At 38.5% G+C, this 18,362-nt stretch overlaps 1 protein-coding gene and 1 pseudogene across 1 annotated transcript in view; one reads left to right on the forward strand and one right to left on the reverse strand.

Moving 5' to 3' along the window:
• The window catches only part of XRN2 (5'-3' exoribonuclease 2), an 82,612-nt gene that overhangs the window by 43,715 nt on the left and 20,535 nt on the right, over nt 1-18,362 (reverse strand). The window contains exons 2-15 of the mRNA XM_035005747.1: nt 14,901-15,028; nt 14,702-14,813; nt 12,611-12,722; nt 10,795-10,853; nt 10,629-10,718; nt 9,552-9,624; nt 9,359-9,409; nt 8,762-8,919; nt 7,674-7,748; nt 7,454-7,587; nt 7,297-7,354; nt 7,106-7,213; nt 2,670-2,714; nt 1,144-1,275 (exon numbers count right to left, since the gene is read on the reverse strand). Of these exons, the coding sequence (XP_034861638.1) occupies nt 1,144-1,275; nt 2,670-2,714; nt 7,106-7,213; nt 7,297-7,354; nt 7,454-7,587; nt 7,674-7,748; nt 8,762-8,919; nt 9,359-9,409; nt 9,552-9,624; nt 10,629-10,718; nt 10,795-10,853; nt 12,611-12,722; nt 14,702-14,813; nt 14,901-15,028 (1,335 nt within the window). The remainder of the gene's footprint in view (nt 1-1,143; nt 1,276-2,669; nt 2,715-7,105; nt 7,214-7,296; nt 7,355-7,453; nt 7,588-7,673; nt 7,749-8,761; nt 8,920-9,358; nt 9,410-9,551; nt 9,625-10,628; nt 10,719-10,794; nt 10,854-12,610; nt 12,723-14,701; nt 14,814-14,900; nt 15,029-18,362) is intronic.
• On the forward strand, nt 13,755-13,915 carry LOC118011614 (annotated as a pseudogene).

Below are 18,362 nucleotides of genomic sequence, written 5' to 3' on the forward strand. Positions count from 1 at the left end.
CCTTCACTGGCCCTCCATATCCCACTGTTAACCGTGTAAGGAGTAAGACAAGAACACAAAAATCAAACAGAAGAAAAAAACATAACAGAAAGCCAGGCTGCTTCTCTCAGGAGATGCAAATTCTCATGAATTCTCAAATTCCATAGCTAAGGTCCTAAAACTTCGAGATGGGAATTTGCAGAATATAAATCTCCTGATATGGCAAAAATTCCACATACGGGATTGCCCTGCAATAAAGGATCTGAGCATCAATAGGGTAACCGTTAAAATAATGCAATATCAAAACTTATGCAATTTCCTTGAATATATCAAAACAAAAATTTACATTAGATACCAAACCCTACAAATTTCCTCTCTCTATAACACACACTCTCATGCCTACCAGCCTGAAATAAGCAATAGCTTTGATTCTTTGCTGTACATCAATTTATGGTCTGTTCCCTCACCCCTGCCGCTGCCCTGCCATGTACTCTGGGCTCATGGTGTGTTGCCACTACAACAGGAAGCTACTGGACGGACTACAGCTTTGCTGGCTGAGATGATCTGCTTCTTCAGTCTGGATCACCAAGTTCAAACAAGGAGGGATATCAGGTGGCAAATCCATTCAATTCCTGAGTTTCTAAATGCAGAGCAACCAGAATCTGCATAGTGAGAGCTACCTTAAATTATGTATTCAGATCTATTCCATGCCTGAGTTGGACAGCAAGAACTTAAGCAGTGAGGAGTACCTGTATTTGACAGACTGAGGAATATATATAATAAAATGCCCATAGCTGATTCCTGGAAAGAAAGGGGAAAACCCACCCCACCTTACCCCCAGCTATGAGATACTCTGATGTCCCCATCATGCTTCTAGCACCCAGTACCTTTAGGGGAAAGGGGAAGCACTGCGCCCATTTGCGTTACAGAAACATTGCTGCCACTTAGCTATATTTACATGCATTTTCCTTTCTTTCCCATCATTTAGATATTTACATATTGATAATCATGGATGCAACAAAGTTAAAAATATCTCAAGGGAAAAGAAATTGAGAAAAACTACAAAACAAAACAACTCCAGGCTGAGTAACAAAATTCACACACAGCCACAAGAGACCTCCGATGTCACCACTTTTCAATGTCACGTAAAAGTTAGTCACTTACAGAGTTATTCTGCATCCTCATTTCATAGGCTGCTTGTCTCGGATTACTGGCTACTTGAGAACCCGGTGAATTTCTTGAACCCAAGGCATGAGGGGTTAATATTCCACCAGGAGAGAAAGCTGGTTGATCTCTCTAACATAAATGGAAACAAATGCAGAAATTAAAATTACATCACAATACAGTTAGATGACAGGAAGAAAAGAAGGCAATGGAATAGAGTCCTCACTGTAAGCACTTATTAAAGGAGGAACTGGATTTCTGTTAGCCTTTACAGGACTGTCCACAATTTGATTTGATGTTAAATCACCCTGTAAACAATATTATGTAGTATTTAATAATAACCATTCTAAAAGTACATATAATACACTGTTCTGATACACAGAATCTATTCAAGACTCAGTAAGCTATTCCATTATGTTTACTGACAATTTCAGAAAACATTCAAGAAACAATTTCAGGCACACAAAAATAATATAACTATGAAGGTTAAAAAACTAGTCAAGAGTTTGATTTATACTTAGGATAACCCACTTTTATTTACCCTTCACCTTGCTAGAATTTAACTCTTTATTTCCAATTAATTATATCTATGATTATAGCTATAATAGGTAACAGTTGTGGCTGACTGGTAAAACATACTTTTTCCACAGATACTGACTAAAAGAAAATAGTAATACATAAGGTAGAAAGCAGATATTCCCCTCGCAATCTAAGTGGTTTTGAACCTACCTGTAACAATAAATAATTCTACTTTTCTCCCTTCTAAGTTCCCCAACTTGCTCACTTCTAATAAAATATAATAATAAAAGGCACTCCCTAAATTCCATGAGTTTAAAATCCAGTAAAGACAAGAAAAACAAGAATCAAAGAAGTAACTATAGAGCATTATGCAATGAGGTAAGAAAACAAATATCACAAGTAAGAAGTAGCAGAGTTCAAAGAAAAGGACTGCTCATCCCTGGACCAGGGCCGAGGCCCCAGGGGAAAAGCTAAGATATGAGGGAGTCATGAAGTCAGAAATCCACTCGGAGCTAGCAAATGTAGGCAACACTCTGAGTCAGAAGGGACGTGGTACATTTAGAAGACAGCACAGGCAGCTAAAATCGGACCAGATCAGAGTACACACCACGCGCCAGTCTGAGAGAGAGTGGGCTCTAAGCAGACTGTAAAGTCGCTGGTCATTTCCGAACAGGGAGACAAGAGTTTCAGGAAGATTAATCTGACAAAGATGTAGACAGAATGCAGTAACTTATAAGAGAATATAAAGGGTTGACTATTTTTATTACAGAAACAATACCTGATTATCACAAAAAAAAAAATCAAATAGCTAAGCACCCCACGCCCATCAAGTGCATCTTTTCAAACTCAAGAGTTTAGAAAAGACTTGACACCAGCATTCTTTCTCCAGGCAAGAAGGCAGCCCTATCCAACACCTACTTGATAAGGAATAACACTGCAATAAACATCTTTCTCCCAAATCGTAAACTTATGCTATTGCCAATCTTATGAAATTAATTAAAACTCACCTTCATTCTCTTTCTTTTTTCTTTCTGTCGTCTTCTAAAACTGTCCTAAAAGTATAAAATCCACATATTCTGTCAAATAATTACACAAAAATGTCAGCGTTAAACATTACCAGGAATGATTTGGGAAACAATTTAAGTTTTAAAGGAAGACCCCAGAAACCTAGGTACATAATTAAACTAGGCAATGGACCATATGTTCAAAGTGCTGTTTATCAGAACTTTAGATGGATAGAGCATTGTAAATGGAGTTTAGATATAATTTAATTGTTCCTCTTAATATTTTCAGATAGTTTTGACATCATTTCAGGAAAGAATGCAAGAGTCATGACAAAGACTCTTGGCTTTACCCTGGAGCGAATAGGCTGTCAACATGGAGAAGATACAAGTAAGTAAGAAAACAATTCTTAAGTTTTAGCTGAATACAGTTAATAACCAAGATGGCCATTTAAAAAATATTAACAAGACAATTTAATAATGAACTTCTGTTACCTAAAAAGGGCTCGACAGTTCCTAATTCTGTAGCATGTACGGCAAAAGTGGGTAAAGAGAAAAGTGGGGCTCTGTGCAAACACTACCTCCCTCCCGCCTCCCCACAGCCGCCAGGTTCCAAAAAGTCAATCTCATGAAAGAAAGGAAGGAAATTCAGATGTTTGCACTGCTCATTCTGAGCCAACTTAATTCACAGGAAAGGGTCCAGTCTGCATTGATTCTTCCCCTCCACTCATTTTCAAAATGTAGTCACGATTTCAATTAAACAGATTTGGGACTGATCTTGTTTCTCACTAACTGGCCATTCAAAGGCCCCCCTGGTCCCAGGGGCGCCTGGGTGGCTCAGTTGGTTAAGCAACTGCCTTCGGCTAGGGTCATGATCCTGGAGTCCTGGGATCAAGTCCCACATCAGGCTCCCTGCTCAGGGAGGAGTCTGCTTTTCCCTCTGACCCTACTCCCTCTCTCTCTCTCTCTCTCTCATTCTTTCTCTCAAATAAATAAAAATCTTAAAAAGAAAGAAAATTTAAAACAAACAAACAAACAAAAAAATAGAGGCCTCCTGGTCCCAGAAAGCACTCCTTCCATGCCCAAGATTCTGTGAGTATCAAGGCACTGGAACAACTAAGGTCTTACAATAGCCCAAAACAGGGGCCAGTAGGTACTATACTGCCTGCCACCTGACTAGCAGCACTTCTATCCCTTCCAGGTCAGTAATGCCAACTGCAAAATAACACCCTTAATAAGATCTAAAACTTATGCTTTCTGCCAGAAGAGAAGCTGAATGTTGGATATATGGTGAAGAGCTACATTAAAACCTCCTAAGATAGGAAATCCACCAATTTCTTTAATCAAGCCTTCCTCTCTAGCTTTAATTTAAATGTTTCTTATCTAGGGTACCAATGAGCTGCAGACAGTGAAAGCCATTAGTTTTCAGTCCTTATCTGACCATGACTCTTTGGTCTTGAAACATGCTCTTCACTTGGCTTCCAAGCCACTACACTCACCTGGTTCTCTTTTTTCACTCTTGCTGCATGCCTTCGCTCCATGACTCCCCAACCTCTCAATGTTAGTGTTCCTCTGTGCCTAATACTTGGACTTCTCTACTCTTATGAGAGTAATCATCTAGTCTCATGGCTTTAAACACCATCTATATGGTGATTAGTCTCCAACCAGGACCTCTCCCCATTCAACATCTCCAACTGGGTGTCTCAAACTTAACATGCCCAAAACGGAATCCCCACCCCCAACTCTGCACCTCCCAGTCTTCTTCATCAGTTGCTCAGACCATTTTTCAACTGCTCAGATAAAATGCCTTGGAGTCATTCTTGATACTTTTCCTTCTCTCAACCTAGCATTGAATCATTAGCCAATCCAGTGGTTCAACAAAACATTTAAAATCCAACTACCTCTTATCATCTTCACTGCCACCATGCTCGCTCCCTTGGACTGCTGCAAAAGAGCTTCCTAACTGGGCTCTTGTCTTCTATCTTTGCCTCTATATAGTCAACATCCTGGGTACATACCCTAGAGCCTCTGCACTGGCTATTCCCTCTGCCTGAGATGCTCTTCTTGCAAACACCTGCATAGTTTACTTCTTCACATTCTCCAGGTCTTTATTCAAAGTCATCTGTTGGTGAGGCCTTCTCTAATCACCTTTTCTAGAACTGCAACAACCCCATCTCCATGTTCCCAGTATTTCCTCACCTGCTTTAATTTTCTTCCCAGCACTCATCATTCTCTAACACAGTACAGAGTTTACTTAGCTTTTGTGTTTATTGTCCATTTCTGGAAGAAATTAAGCTCCATGAGGTCAGGAATTTTTGTTTGCTTTTTTGTTTTTCTGTTGTATCAGTGACACTCAGAATACTATCTGGCACATGATAAACACTTAATAAATGTTTGCTGGGTAAATGAGGGACATTTGCAACATAAAGGGCAAACATCAAAGCTTATAAAATAAAAAGCATCACCTTCAACTGCTCAGTTTTAGTAACAAATACTGATGTATTCCTTTTCTACTGTCTGTTTTGTGCTATGAACTCCTCCTTTGGCAATCAGTCAAAAGCCACAGACACACTTTCCAGGAAAAGACATATACCTGTATATTTTTATATTGAATTTCTGAAGGTTCATGTATTTCCACCAATGCCCAACCTTGCTGATAGACATCGTATGATGTGAGGAACACCAAAAAAGATCCAAAGAGCTTTAAAATGCCCTCTCTGCTAGTCCAGTTGGAAATAGTATTACTTAAGTCTGAAGCACTTTGGTACCTATCAAATCTCATACATCCTGCTCTATGCCAAATATCACCAATATTTATTAGTACAAAGTCTGCTAAAGCCACATAAAAGGGCTGTTCTAATATAAGGTTTTTATATCAAATTGTACACAGTACATACGTATAGTTATTTTCTTAAACATAAATGGAAGCAGGTCAAGTGGAGCCAACTCCACTTGTTGAAGACTTAGTTAAAAATGGCTATGCTGGTACACATTTGATATCCCAAAGTCAGTTCTGTTATTGGAACCTTACACATGAAAAATTCTTGCCACCATAGTGGATTACCAAGTACCAAAGGTTTTGGAAAGAATGCTTAGAGTCCACTCACTCTATTACATAAAATGGTACTGAAAGTTCTAAGAAAGAGACCACTAGCTACAGTACACAAAGTTGAAGAAAATATAAAATCCTGTCAGACACAATGACATGTTTTAATCTGTAAGGAAATCATGAAGCAATGTAGCAATATTTGCTCAAAATAGGCATATGAATTTTTTAAGATCAGATTCTGAAAGGATTTCCTTCACTCTCTTTCTAAGAAGCACTATCTATTAATTTTACCCACTGCTTACCTCCCTTGCCACTCCCCCACAATCACCCTCCACCCCCCTTTGCCTCCAAACTACCGCCACTATGCCCCATTGACTCCCCAGAGCCTCTGAACCTCTGGCCATGGACTAGGGGCCTGCCCATCTTGCCCTGACACGTCAGAGAGCACCAATGGCTTCTCTCTTTAGGGATTTCCTCCCATCTCTCTACAACTAGCTCCTCTCTCTCTTTAAATGTCCATGTTTCTCAACGTTTCTACTGGAGGCACTTTCACTCCACACAGACTCCCAGGGACTTCAAGTTCACACTGACAGCTTGAAGTAACTCCCATCCACTAATGGTTCTCAAATCTCCTGTCAAAAGACTTCTGCCCTGAGCTTTACACAAATCCATCTAATTGCTTCATGGACTTTCTCCTCTCCAGTGTCTCCTATATGGCACCTCAAACTTAGTATCTCCAAAATGAAACTCAATTTCTACCTTGTCCCCAGCTCAACCTGCTCTACCCCAAGTGCTTGCTATCTCAGTGAATGGTACCAGCAATCTCCCAACTGCCCGAGCCAGAAACCTGGACTTCTCACCTAAGCACTCATCCTATCATACATGATCAATTTCCAAGTGCTTTGTTATTTTATTTCTTTCTTTCACGTATAAATTTCTTACTCAGACCTGCAACTGTCTGCTTTGGCTGATGCGATCCAACCCTGACCCCCTATATTCTACTACCAGAGTAGAGTTCCTAAGTCTTAACCTGGCTTCCAGGGCATAAATATTTCCTATAAAACATGGCAGCCACGAGTTCAATCCCAGCATTCATCTAGCCTTGGCACCCTCATTTCACAGCCTACTGATTAGAGAGGTGTTTGGATTTTTATCTTAAGATTATGAAGAGAGAAAAAATTACAATGCAACTCACACAGTGTGCAATACACAGTTCCACACAGCAAGCATCACCACCTTTATAAAATAAAGCACTGACCACTCATGATTACAATGGTGTTTGATACACTATAATAATAACAACGCACTCAAAGAGGTTAAAAGTACAATCACAGGATCATCACAGCCTATTAGAGACAGGAGCAATTTAGCTACTGCAATAGAAACACTTTACCTCATCATCCTTTCTCTTTTTAAAAATGCTATCCTCAACTTCACCAACTGCTAACATGATCATCTGTACTCTTTGCAGATTGACATAACCACTTTCTGTAAGGTAACCCTGTAAGTGATAAAATACATGTAAAATGATCTTCTTATAAAAGCAAATACTTCTGTTTTGAAATTATTCAAGAGTGAACTTACCCCAGTTTTGTGTACCACATTTTTGTATATGTTAACCAAACGGTCAATTGCACCTTCCCTGCCACCAGGAAACAAACATTTCGCATTAGGACCACTGTGCACTGTAAAGGCAAGAAGGCTAAAACACTAGTTTGAAAATCCACACAAACGCACGTACCTAATTTCTAATGATGGCAGGTGAGGAAGGAAGTCATTTCCCACAAAGAAGCACATGAAGACCCAGTCATCAATACTCCTCTCAACATCAAATGTAAACGGCAGGCTGGCCATGGTGAGCTCTCTTTCCAGATACTACAACCAAGAAGGAATGCTACCATTAAAGCTATCAAAAGCCACCCTGCTTTAGAGCACTAACCCCAGTGTTTATTGCTACATACCTCACGAAGAACATTAAGACGAAGGAAGATAAATTCTCCTTCTGCACAAGGAAGACTATCTGCAAGTTCATCATGCTGCAGGAAAGGGGAGTCAAGATTAAACAAGTCTACTCTAAACCCTGTAACTTTTTCCAACGAAATAAATATATTATGGCTTTCTCTAAAGCAAGATCCATTTTAATACTACAAGTATTAACAAAAAAACCCAAAAACCTCACCAAATCATTTTAAAAATAAAAAATTATCCATAATCCCAATCACACCTAGACCAGAGATCAGCAAATGTTTTTTGCAGAAGGCTAGATAGTAAACATTTTAGCCTTCTGGAGACATATATGGTCTCTGTTGCATATTTTTCATGTTTTGTTTTTACAACTCTTTAAAAATATAAATACCATTTTTAGCTCATTGGTCAAATCTGGAGGGCTGGAGTTTGCCAACCCCTGACCTACATCCAGTCAATATTAAATTTCAAGGTATATACTTCTAGACCCTTCTCTATGAACATACAGTAAATTTTTTACCTTTTTTCCACTGAGCATGTCTTTTAAAGAAGCACCATATTCTTAAATCAGATGAAAACCCATTCAAAGGGGCCTGGATATAATCAAGTGAACCCAAAATATATAGGAACTAGGAGTAACTTAAAAGTATCAAGCAGATTAATATATTTTATTTATATTCTTTTTAAGAAAAAATAATCAGTTGAAACAAATACTTCTATAAACAAATCATGTGTAAGAGGCATTATTAACTAGGAGACCTAAGCCTCATGTAGACATAAACTATGCTAGAAGTGAGTGGAGAAAGACTGAGTGCATGCATGCTTTTGAATGTGTGTTCACTTTAAAGGGCTTTGAAAGACACATTCCTGTGAGGGTAACAGAGCAAGTAGGTAAAAATCTAATACAATATAGTCTTCTCTTTATCCATTCTAAAAATGAAGTAACCTGAATATACTTAATGCCACTAAACTGTAAACTTAAAAATGGTTAAAACAGTATATTATGTCTTAAGTGTATTTTATTATAACAAAAAATAAAATAGAAAAATTTTAAATGAGGCAACTACCATTTCAAAATTCCTACCTTTCCCTTCTTTTCTCTTGGCAAACCTTCACAGTCCTTGACCTCATGTCCAAACTGATTACAAAGTCCACATGGTTTGGGTTTGTTTGGTTTGAATTCTTCTCTAATGATGGTAAAGTTGGGTTCATGTGTAGCAAGGCCGAGCATAATGAGATCAGCTATCAATCAACAATGATAAAACAATGAACAGTGAGCACTTTAAGAAGACCCTACCACAACCAATGATAAAGGACACCACTGTAACACAAGTTACCAACACAAAAAAAAGCCCAAACTAGCACATAAACAGAGGTGGTAAAGCCAAAAAACCTAAAACTTCTTAGTTCTTAGGCAACAAGTTGTCCTCCAGACACATGGGCACAGAAAATCTTCCATTTAAAGGTATACAATATCAAAAGGTTGAAAAGTATTTTTAAAATGTAAGCATAAATGAACATGAATCACAGATTAAACAACTTAATACCAGTTCCTTCTCAAACATAAAATGAGCAAGGCCTATTAGAATTTCCAGGAAACCAGGAATAATCCACTACTACACACCAACCCATCAACTTGCTATGGTTTAATCCAAGAGAATCAAATCCCAAAGAAACTTACCATCTGCTCCACATAAGCAATGATGAGTGTTTGGGTCATGGTTAGGTTGGGCTAAAGAGAGGGGAAAGATACATTTTATTTATATAAATGCATTTTACACCAGAGGAATATCACATTCTACCAAATATTTTCTATATAATGGCTTAGCTTTTTTAATAGAACATATAATAAAATATTTATAAGGGAGTTTTACCTCTTTGTCTTCTAATATAATCCATGATTTTATGTTCTCCTTCACCAGGAGCACTAGCATCAGATAAAATAACCTATAAAAAATAGTTTTTAACACTGTCACAGTTCATCTCCAATTGTCTAGCACAAAAATCAATAAAATTGAATAGCTTAAAATAAATTAGGATAATTCTATTAAGACAGTGTTATTAATTAGAAATTTTTCATAAGGTGTGTGATAAACACCAAAATTGTTTCATTGGTTAACTTACTACAGGAATAGAAAAAATGAAATGTTTCAGTCAAACTTAGCCAAAAGAACTGATCAGTTCACAGGTTTCTAGTATTCTCACTGCTACCCAAGGATACAGCCCCAAACCACAAATGCCCAGGAAGTAATCAATAAAAAATACCCATTAAATATAATTCACCATATCTAGTTTATAGCAAAACAAGCTTTGAATTTCTTTTTTTTTTATTTTTAAAAAGATTTCATTTATTTAAGAGAGAGAGAGTGCATGCATGAGCAGGGGGAGGGGGAGAAACAAACTCCCCACCTAGCAGGGAGCCCGATGCGGGGCTCGGTCCCAGGACCCCAAGATCATGACCTGAGCAGAAGGCAGACGCTTAACCAACTGAGCCACCCAGGTGCCCCAACAAGCTTTGAATTTAAAATTACATATAAGTTCATTTAAATATTACTTAAACACGTAGAAGAACACAACTATTCTTTAAACGCAGCCCTACAACTTTATTCTTGCTGTTTTGATTTCTAACAATAGAAATTTTCATTTAAAAATTGCTTTCCTATATATATATGTATATATATATTTTACATATAATACAAAATATATATATTTTCTTAAATCATGGGTCCTGTTTTATAGCTTCATAGTGATGATAAGAGGACAAAATTGGCATTGAGAGAAAATTCAGCAGTCTAAAACTGGACCATGCAGGGCACCCCATCTCTAATAACCCTGGAAGCTTCTCTTTCCTCTGACAGTCAACTAGCATTTTATGGGGTTATCAGTCATATCAAAGTACAGCCTAAAATGATCACCCTTATCTTTCTGAAGTACCAAAATGTGAAACTTACTGTCAAGTTTTTCCACCCAGGGTCATTATTTAAACGATCAGCTATGTAATAGCGAAGGCATTTAGCAAGATTGTCCATGAACTCAGTTCCCTAAAATGATAGAAAGAAATAAATTAACCTACCATTTAAGAGTTAGCAACAGCTGGTAAAGTATGAGACTACTTACTGGTGTAATACAGTTGCTGTCAAATCTTTCTTTTATTTCTTCTGGAGGAAGAAAGCCACCTAAAGGAAAAAGAGGCAATGTTTTGTTCTCCCCATAAAAAGTCAGGTATTAAGTATTTCAGTATTAAGCCAGAACAACAAAAACGAGTCCAAATACAAAAGAAAAGGAAATATTGTCATCTGAGCAACAAATGTTTCCCCTTTGGGGAAGAAAATAAGATTCATCCTCTCAAATTTAATATAAGCTTTAACATGACCATCAAACAATATATGATATACAAAAGATACTATAGTTATATAGAAATATGAAAATGATGACATTCTTCATAATGCCCTCTGCAGCAGAACATAGACATAGACACACACACACACACACACACACACACACACACACGTTAGGAGTTCTCATTTTGATAGTAATTCCTGAGATAAACGTACCTTAGGAAAAATTAAAGTGCTGAGTTGTTTGTTTTTTAAAGATTTTTGTTTGTTTGTTTGTTTATTTATTTATTTGAGAGAGAGACAGAGAGTGCGTGCGTGCTCACAAATGAGTGGGGGGAGAGGGCCAAGCAGACTCCCCACTGAGCAGGGAGCCTGACGCAGGGCTTGATCCCAGAACCCTAAGATCATGACCTGAGCCAAAGAAAGATGCTCAACCAACTGAGCCACCCAGGTGCCCCTAAACTGCTGAGTTTATAACAACTTTATATAAGAAATAAAATTATCAGCTGCAATATAAAAGTCCTATTTGTCCTCTATATCACTGATTAACTTTTTTTAAATGACAAATATATTTAAAAGCATCTTCAAGAAAGAAGACATCTTTAAAATCAAAGACTATCTTTTATAAGTACAAACAGGTTTTAAGCATATTACAAGCTGCAGCTAAAGTAACTATATAGTTGCACACTTCCAGCAAATTAAAACAGAAAATGTATCCTAATTGTAGGCCTGAGCGGACTACACTATGGTATCTTCTTTTACCTGCGAAGTACAGTATCTTGAGCCAATAAATTGTGGCTTTCCTGGTCTACCACACTGCCTCTGTAACAAAACACCAAACAAATCACCCTGCTACAACCACACCCCATCTCACAGACAGGTGTCTTGGCAGAGAACTGGTCCCATGGAGTATCTAGACTCCCTGACCTTCCTCCCCTCTGAGACTTCATCAACTTCTACCTGTGTATCCAACAGGAATTTCAAGCTCTGGGGAACTGCCAAGATGATCACACTCCACCCCTCCCCCAAATCAAGGGAACCCTTGGGTACTTCACCGCCTCAGTGCCTGTTGCATCCACCTCCACTGAAGTGTGTCTGACTCAGTGAAAGCCTGTAAATACGGAGCACATCATCCCGGGCTTCCTCTTACAGACCTCTGAGTTCTGAGGGGAAGTAATAAGCAAGCTACCCAGACTGATTTAAGGAAAATGTTTACAGAACTGTAGCTTTCTAACAGCCCCCATAGAAAACAAAAGTAAGAGGCACTCTTAATGTATTTCTCCTTTACAGATACAACAAATTAGCTTAAGAGCTGTGTTTGCCTTGAAAGGGGCTGACAATCTGCTCTCCCTACCAGTTTCCTCCTTTTATTCCTAAGTTTCCCTTTTACTACAGAGTTGGGAAAAGAAACAAGCTTGTTAGTGGGAATGAAGGATTCCATTAACTACTTTTTGACAGTGAACATAAATTTTCCTCAGATATTCTAGATCCTAATTAAATTAAAACTATACCTACTATGAGCGAAAGTTGACACCTCTCCCCCCATTCTATATACATTTCATAAGAAGTCCAAGTTCAAGATGCACATTCTTTACCTTTTGCCAATATTTCTTCCCTGACTCGCTGCTTCTCCACTGCTGCTTCCATTCCTTCTTTTGATGCTCTGAACCTTCTGGAACGCTGCTGGTTCATTTTAGCACGTGGTGCCTAAAAACATTATTTCATAGTCATATACTACTATTTAAAATACGTGTAACGAAATCTGTACATTATTTTCAATCAGTTGTTCTTATAAAAATAGTACACTAAAATGGAAAAGTAGTATATCTAATAATCCTTTCATGACGGATAGTAAATCCTGAGAACTTAAATTTGGATCAAGAACTTAAAAGCTGACCTCAGGTAAGTGAGTGACATATCAAATGGACAAACACCCTAAGAAGCCACTTAATACTGCAGAGCCCACAACCCAATGCCACTTCTACTGGGCTATGGTGCTTCAAGGCACCCAAGAAGGACAGCTCACTTTACTCAAAGACCCAGCCAGCATGCAATGAATAGTTACTAGTATAGAACCAGGATCAGGAAGACCTTATGTCCATGCCTAAAAGGAAGGATGGTCTCCAAATGAGATTCACCATGCCCCATAAAAGCAAAAGAATACTACTTAATCTGTAGGACCTCAAGGCACTTCTATATTGTATTTCCCACAATAACCACTCTGTCTCTACAAGAAAGCAAAGCAGGTAAAAAGGGAACAAGGTTTTAACTGAAAATACTTTTGAATTACTCTGACCAAATATAATTTAAAATCACTGGATAAGCTTGAATGAAATGAACTGGACTCTCAGGTTCTGAAACTCCTGAACTGAGTTTTGGAGTTGGAAGGGACTCAAGTATCCTGTCTACATAAAATAAGTTATTTAAATTCTCTTTTAAATAGTTTCCTTTCCTGTAAATAAGCCTAACTCTTTCAAGTACCAAGTTCTTTGATCCACATTTATATTTCAACAAAAACATGTTACACACCTGAGCATACAGACAGACAGACAGACAGACACTCACACAGGTATGCATACAGTTTATACTTGTTCTAGCAGTAAGGGCACAGTAAATGTAAAGTGACAGATTTTCTTCAAGAACTTTCACTAATATGAATTGGAATATGCTCCAAATAAGATATTCCTGTTCCCTCTACTCGTCACTGCACTTTAACTGCAACTTACCAAGTTATCAAGTATCGCTTCTTGGCCTTTTGGCTAAGATCAAGTGTACCAAGTTATCAAGTAGCTAAGATTTTTCATTGCATAAAGAGAACCTCACAGAAAAGTTAATCTTCTTGGACCCAAAGTTTTCTAGACCTTCAAAATCATTCCATTAGCCATTAGGGATTACTAAATCTAAAAGAAAGATAATCTATCTGTATACAGCTAAATAAATTTTAGAGTTACGATTTATCTTAATTTTCCTTGAACGCTGATATACAGTTTGCTGGTTATTTATAAGCTAAGCTAGCTGAGAGCTGACCTATCATCCTAGGTCAGTAAGTTATTGCCCTCTTAAAGCATTGTGAGGACTACTCACTGCCCATAGGAGAAAATCCACACTCTTAAGCATGGCAATAAGGCCTTCTCAAGACATTGCTCCCTTTCCAATCTAAAACACCTGTAATTGCCCAAATGTGTTAGTGTGGTCAAAGGCATGGGAAGTGTATTTACTGGGCCCATTTGAGAAATCCAGAAGGTCTTCCCTCTTCCTATCTATTCCACTGATCCCCCTCCACTGCCCACCAATCTCCTGTTACTCTTCATGCTTCAAGAAATGAGACAAAAGTCACCTCCTATCTCCCAACTCCCTTACTAGCACTGATTTCCTCTTCCCTCACACCCTGCATGTGTTATCTAGTACCTATAAATCCCACAATTAACTACCTTGCTCATTTATCTCTGTCCCATTAGTGGTAAGTCCTTCAAAGAAAGGGCAGTCACCATTATCCCCAGTAGCTCACAGTATCTGGCACAAACAGGTACAAGAAATGTCTGAATGAATGACTGAAGGATCAGGCTGCCTGTCTGAAGTTCACCACAGTCAACATTTTTCGTTATTTAGCTGACTTTCACTCTAGACACTCAGAACACAGCAAAAACAAAGACAGAGGATTCTAAGTTAACTTTTTTAGCCCTTACCACTCCATCGATTGCCATGTAGAGAAGTCGTCTTGGTCTTACAATATTGAAAAGTCTGTCAATGTACTCAAAAATTGCAACCATCATTTCATCCTCATTTTTTGGTGCTGGTCTACAAGGACAAACAAACAACGTAATAAAATACAATACTCCCCTGTAACTTCTGCTATCATGACAGTGACAAAAATGGGTTACGTACTTGTCTTCGGGATGAGTACAAGGATGGATGATTCCATTCATATCCAAATACAGATTATCAAACTCCACATCATTTGGATTTGGTTTACTGGCATCAACAGGAACTTTTACACCATTGCATTCTTTTGGCTATGAGAAAGTGACAATAATAGTTTAATTGTTCAAATCTAAAATTAACACATCCTAGGCTCAGTATGAACCCGTTTCACTTCTGAATTGGAAATAAAACACTTAAAGTCATCTTTAAGTTGTAAGATAAGAAATGATTTTACTCCTTAAAGCAAACTAATGCAGATATTTTATCTGTGGAAAGCGGATAGCTTCCAACACAAGTTAATCTCAACTATGTGAGGGATATTTATCAAATGCTCAAATCGTTCAGTTGTTGAAGTGAGAAACCACGGGAGTCATCTTAGAATTCTTCCCCAACCCCCCCCCATTATCAATCAACAATCCAACTGCCAACCTGATCCAACAATCCAACCTGATCCAACAATCCAACCTGAAAAAGGTCTCTCAACTTCATTTCCTCTTGGCCCCACTGCCATGACCATGCCATGAGGTAACAACACTCACCTCAAAGATCAACACTTACTAGCCTTCTGTCCTGCCACAGTACCATTCCAGCCAACCCTATCTCTTCTAAGTTCCTAGAAAACCCTCTTCCATCTCCCAGTGCCTCTATATACTGTTTCTCCTGCATTCCTGACCACACCCACTTCCTGAAACCTTACTAATTTTCCACAGTCTAGACTGAGATGGAGTCACTCATTTTATAACTCTTCGTACACACCTCTCAGAAAACTAACTGTTCCTCCTTCTGCATTTATTTATTTGAGAAAGAGAACACAAGTGGGCAGAGGGAGAGGGAGAAACAGACTGCCCGCTGAGCAGGGAGCCTGACATGGGGCTCGATCCCAGAACTCTGGATCATGACCTGAGCTGAAGGCAGACACTTAACTGACTAGCTACCCAGGCACCCCCAACTGTATTTTTGTAATAAATATTACCTTTGTTTTTTCTTCCAGAGCTTCAGTGAATGATTAGAATATGAGATCAGATTTTTACTGTTAGTAAATGTCATTTTTAAAAAAAAGTTCCCTAACACGCATAAAGCATACAAAGCATCATTTGTAACAGCAAAAAATTGTGAACTTAAAAGTCATCGTATACATCATAGATGAGCCTCAAAAATATTTTAAGTGAAAGCCAATGACAAAAGACCACAGAAGATCCCATTTATATGAAAAAATCCAGAATAGATAAATCTATAGAGACAGAAATAGATGAGTTTCAATTCGGGGGGTGGGGAGGGAGGGTGACAGGAAATGAATGCAAATGAGTGCAACATTTCTTTTGGGAGTGATAAAAGTTTTCTAAAATTAGGTAATGGCGACAATCTGTATACAAGCCACTGAATTACACACTTTAAACAGGTGAATTTTATGGCATATAAATTACACCTCAAGAAGACTATCAAAAATAAATAATGAAAGGTCAACTTAATTAGGGGGAAAGAAAGAGTCCACAGAACGGATTGATAAACTGTGGATGTTCATATACTGGAGTGCCAGACACAAGTGAGAGTCAAAGAAACAGAGCAGGACAGTCACAAATATATTGCTGAGCCAAAAACAAACAAACAAAAAACAAAACCAAAAGCCACCAGGCTTCAGAAGAATACATACAGTACCATTCATAGAAAGTTATAAAATAGACTGATTGCTAGCAATGAAACTGAATCACTAGGGATGCCTGGGTGGCTCAGTAAGTTTAGTGTCTGACCCCTGATATTGGCTCAGATCATCATCTCAGGGTTGTGAGATCAAGGCCCAAGTCAGGCTCTGTGATGGGTGTGGAGTCTTCTTAAGATTCTCTCTCTCCCTCTCCCTCTGCACTCCCCCCCAACCCCCATACTTAAAAAGTTAACACCTATTCTTCTCAAACTATTCCAAAAAAACTAGAAGAGGAAGGAAAGCTCCCAAATTTATTCCCGGAGGCCAGCATTACCCTGATACCAAAAGCAGATTAAAAACACTACCAAAAAATAAAACTACAGGCCAATATCTCTGGTGAACATAGATGCAAATATCCCCAACAAAATATTAGCACACCAAACCCAACAATACATTTAAAAAATCATTCACCGTGATCAAATAGGAGTTATTCCAGAGATTCAAGGATTCAAGGATGGTTCAATACTCATATATCAATGCTATATCACATTAACAAGAAAAAAGAAGATATACACCATGCAATCATTTCCATAGATGCAGAAAAAGCACTTGATATCAAATATAACATCTACTGATAATAATAAAAAAAAACACTCAACAAAGTAGATTTAGAGAAAACACACCTCCACACAATAAAGACCATATGGGGGTGCCTGGGTTGCTCAGTGGGCTAAGCATCTGACTCTTGAAATCAAGCCCTGCATTGGGCTCTGTGCTCAGTATGGAGCCTGCATGGGATTCTCTCTCTCCCCCCTTCTGCCCCTCCCCTGCTCAAAAAAATAAATCTTCAAAAAAAATAAAAAATAAACACCATATATGGAAAAACCCACAACTAACATCATACTCAATGATGAAAACCTGAAAGCTTTTCTTCTAAGATCAGGAACAAGACAAGGATGTCCACTCTCACCACTTTTATTCAACATGATACTGGAAATCTTAACCACAGCAATCAGACAAGAAAAAGAAATAAAAGACATCCACATTGGTAAAGAAGAAGTAAAACTATTACTGTTTGCAGATGATGATATTATACACAGAAAACCCTAAAGACTCCACCAAAAAACTACTAGAACTGATAAATGAATTCAGTAAAGTCACAGGACACAAAATTAATATACAGAAATCCATTGTATCTTATACACGAATAAGATTTAATTATTTAATTATTTATTTGACAGAGAGACACAGCGAGAGAAGGAACACAAGCAGGGGGAGTGGGAGAGGGGGAAGCAGGCTTCCCAAGGAGCAGGGAGCCCGATTCGGGGCTCGATGCTAGGAACCTGGGATCATGACCTGAGCAGAAGGCAGATGCTTAAAGACAGAGCCACCCAGGCGCCCTGAAAGAGAAATTTTTTGAAAAAACTCATTTACAGTTGCACCCAACATAATAAAATCCCTAGGAATAGGGGGGCGGAGCAAGATGGCGGAGGAGTAGGAGACCTGGATTTCCTCTCCTCTCAGGAATTCAGCTGGATAGGGATCAAACCATTCTGAACACCTACAAACTCAACAGGAGATCGAAGAAAAGAATAGCAACAACCCTCTGAACAGAAAAACGACCACTTTTTGGAAGGTAGGACGTGCAGAAAAGTGAATCCGAGGCGATATTCGGGAGGATAGACGGCGGGGAAGGGGCCTGCATCACCGCTTCTGGCAAGTGATAGAGCCGCGGAGCACAAAATGGGAACTTTTAGAAGTCTACTCCGCTGAGGGACGTCACTCCG

This window comes from Mirounga leonina, unplaced genomic scaffold (genome assembly GCF_011800145.1).
Source record: "Mirounga leonina isolate KUSES-001 unplaced genomic scaffold, KU_Mleo_1.0 Mir_150, whole genome shotgun sequence".
NCBI classification, from domain to species: domain Eukaryota; kingdom Metazoa; phylum Chordata; class Mammalia; order Carnivora; family Phocidae; genus Mirounga; species Mirounga leonina.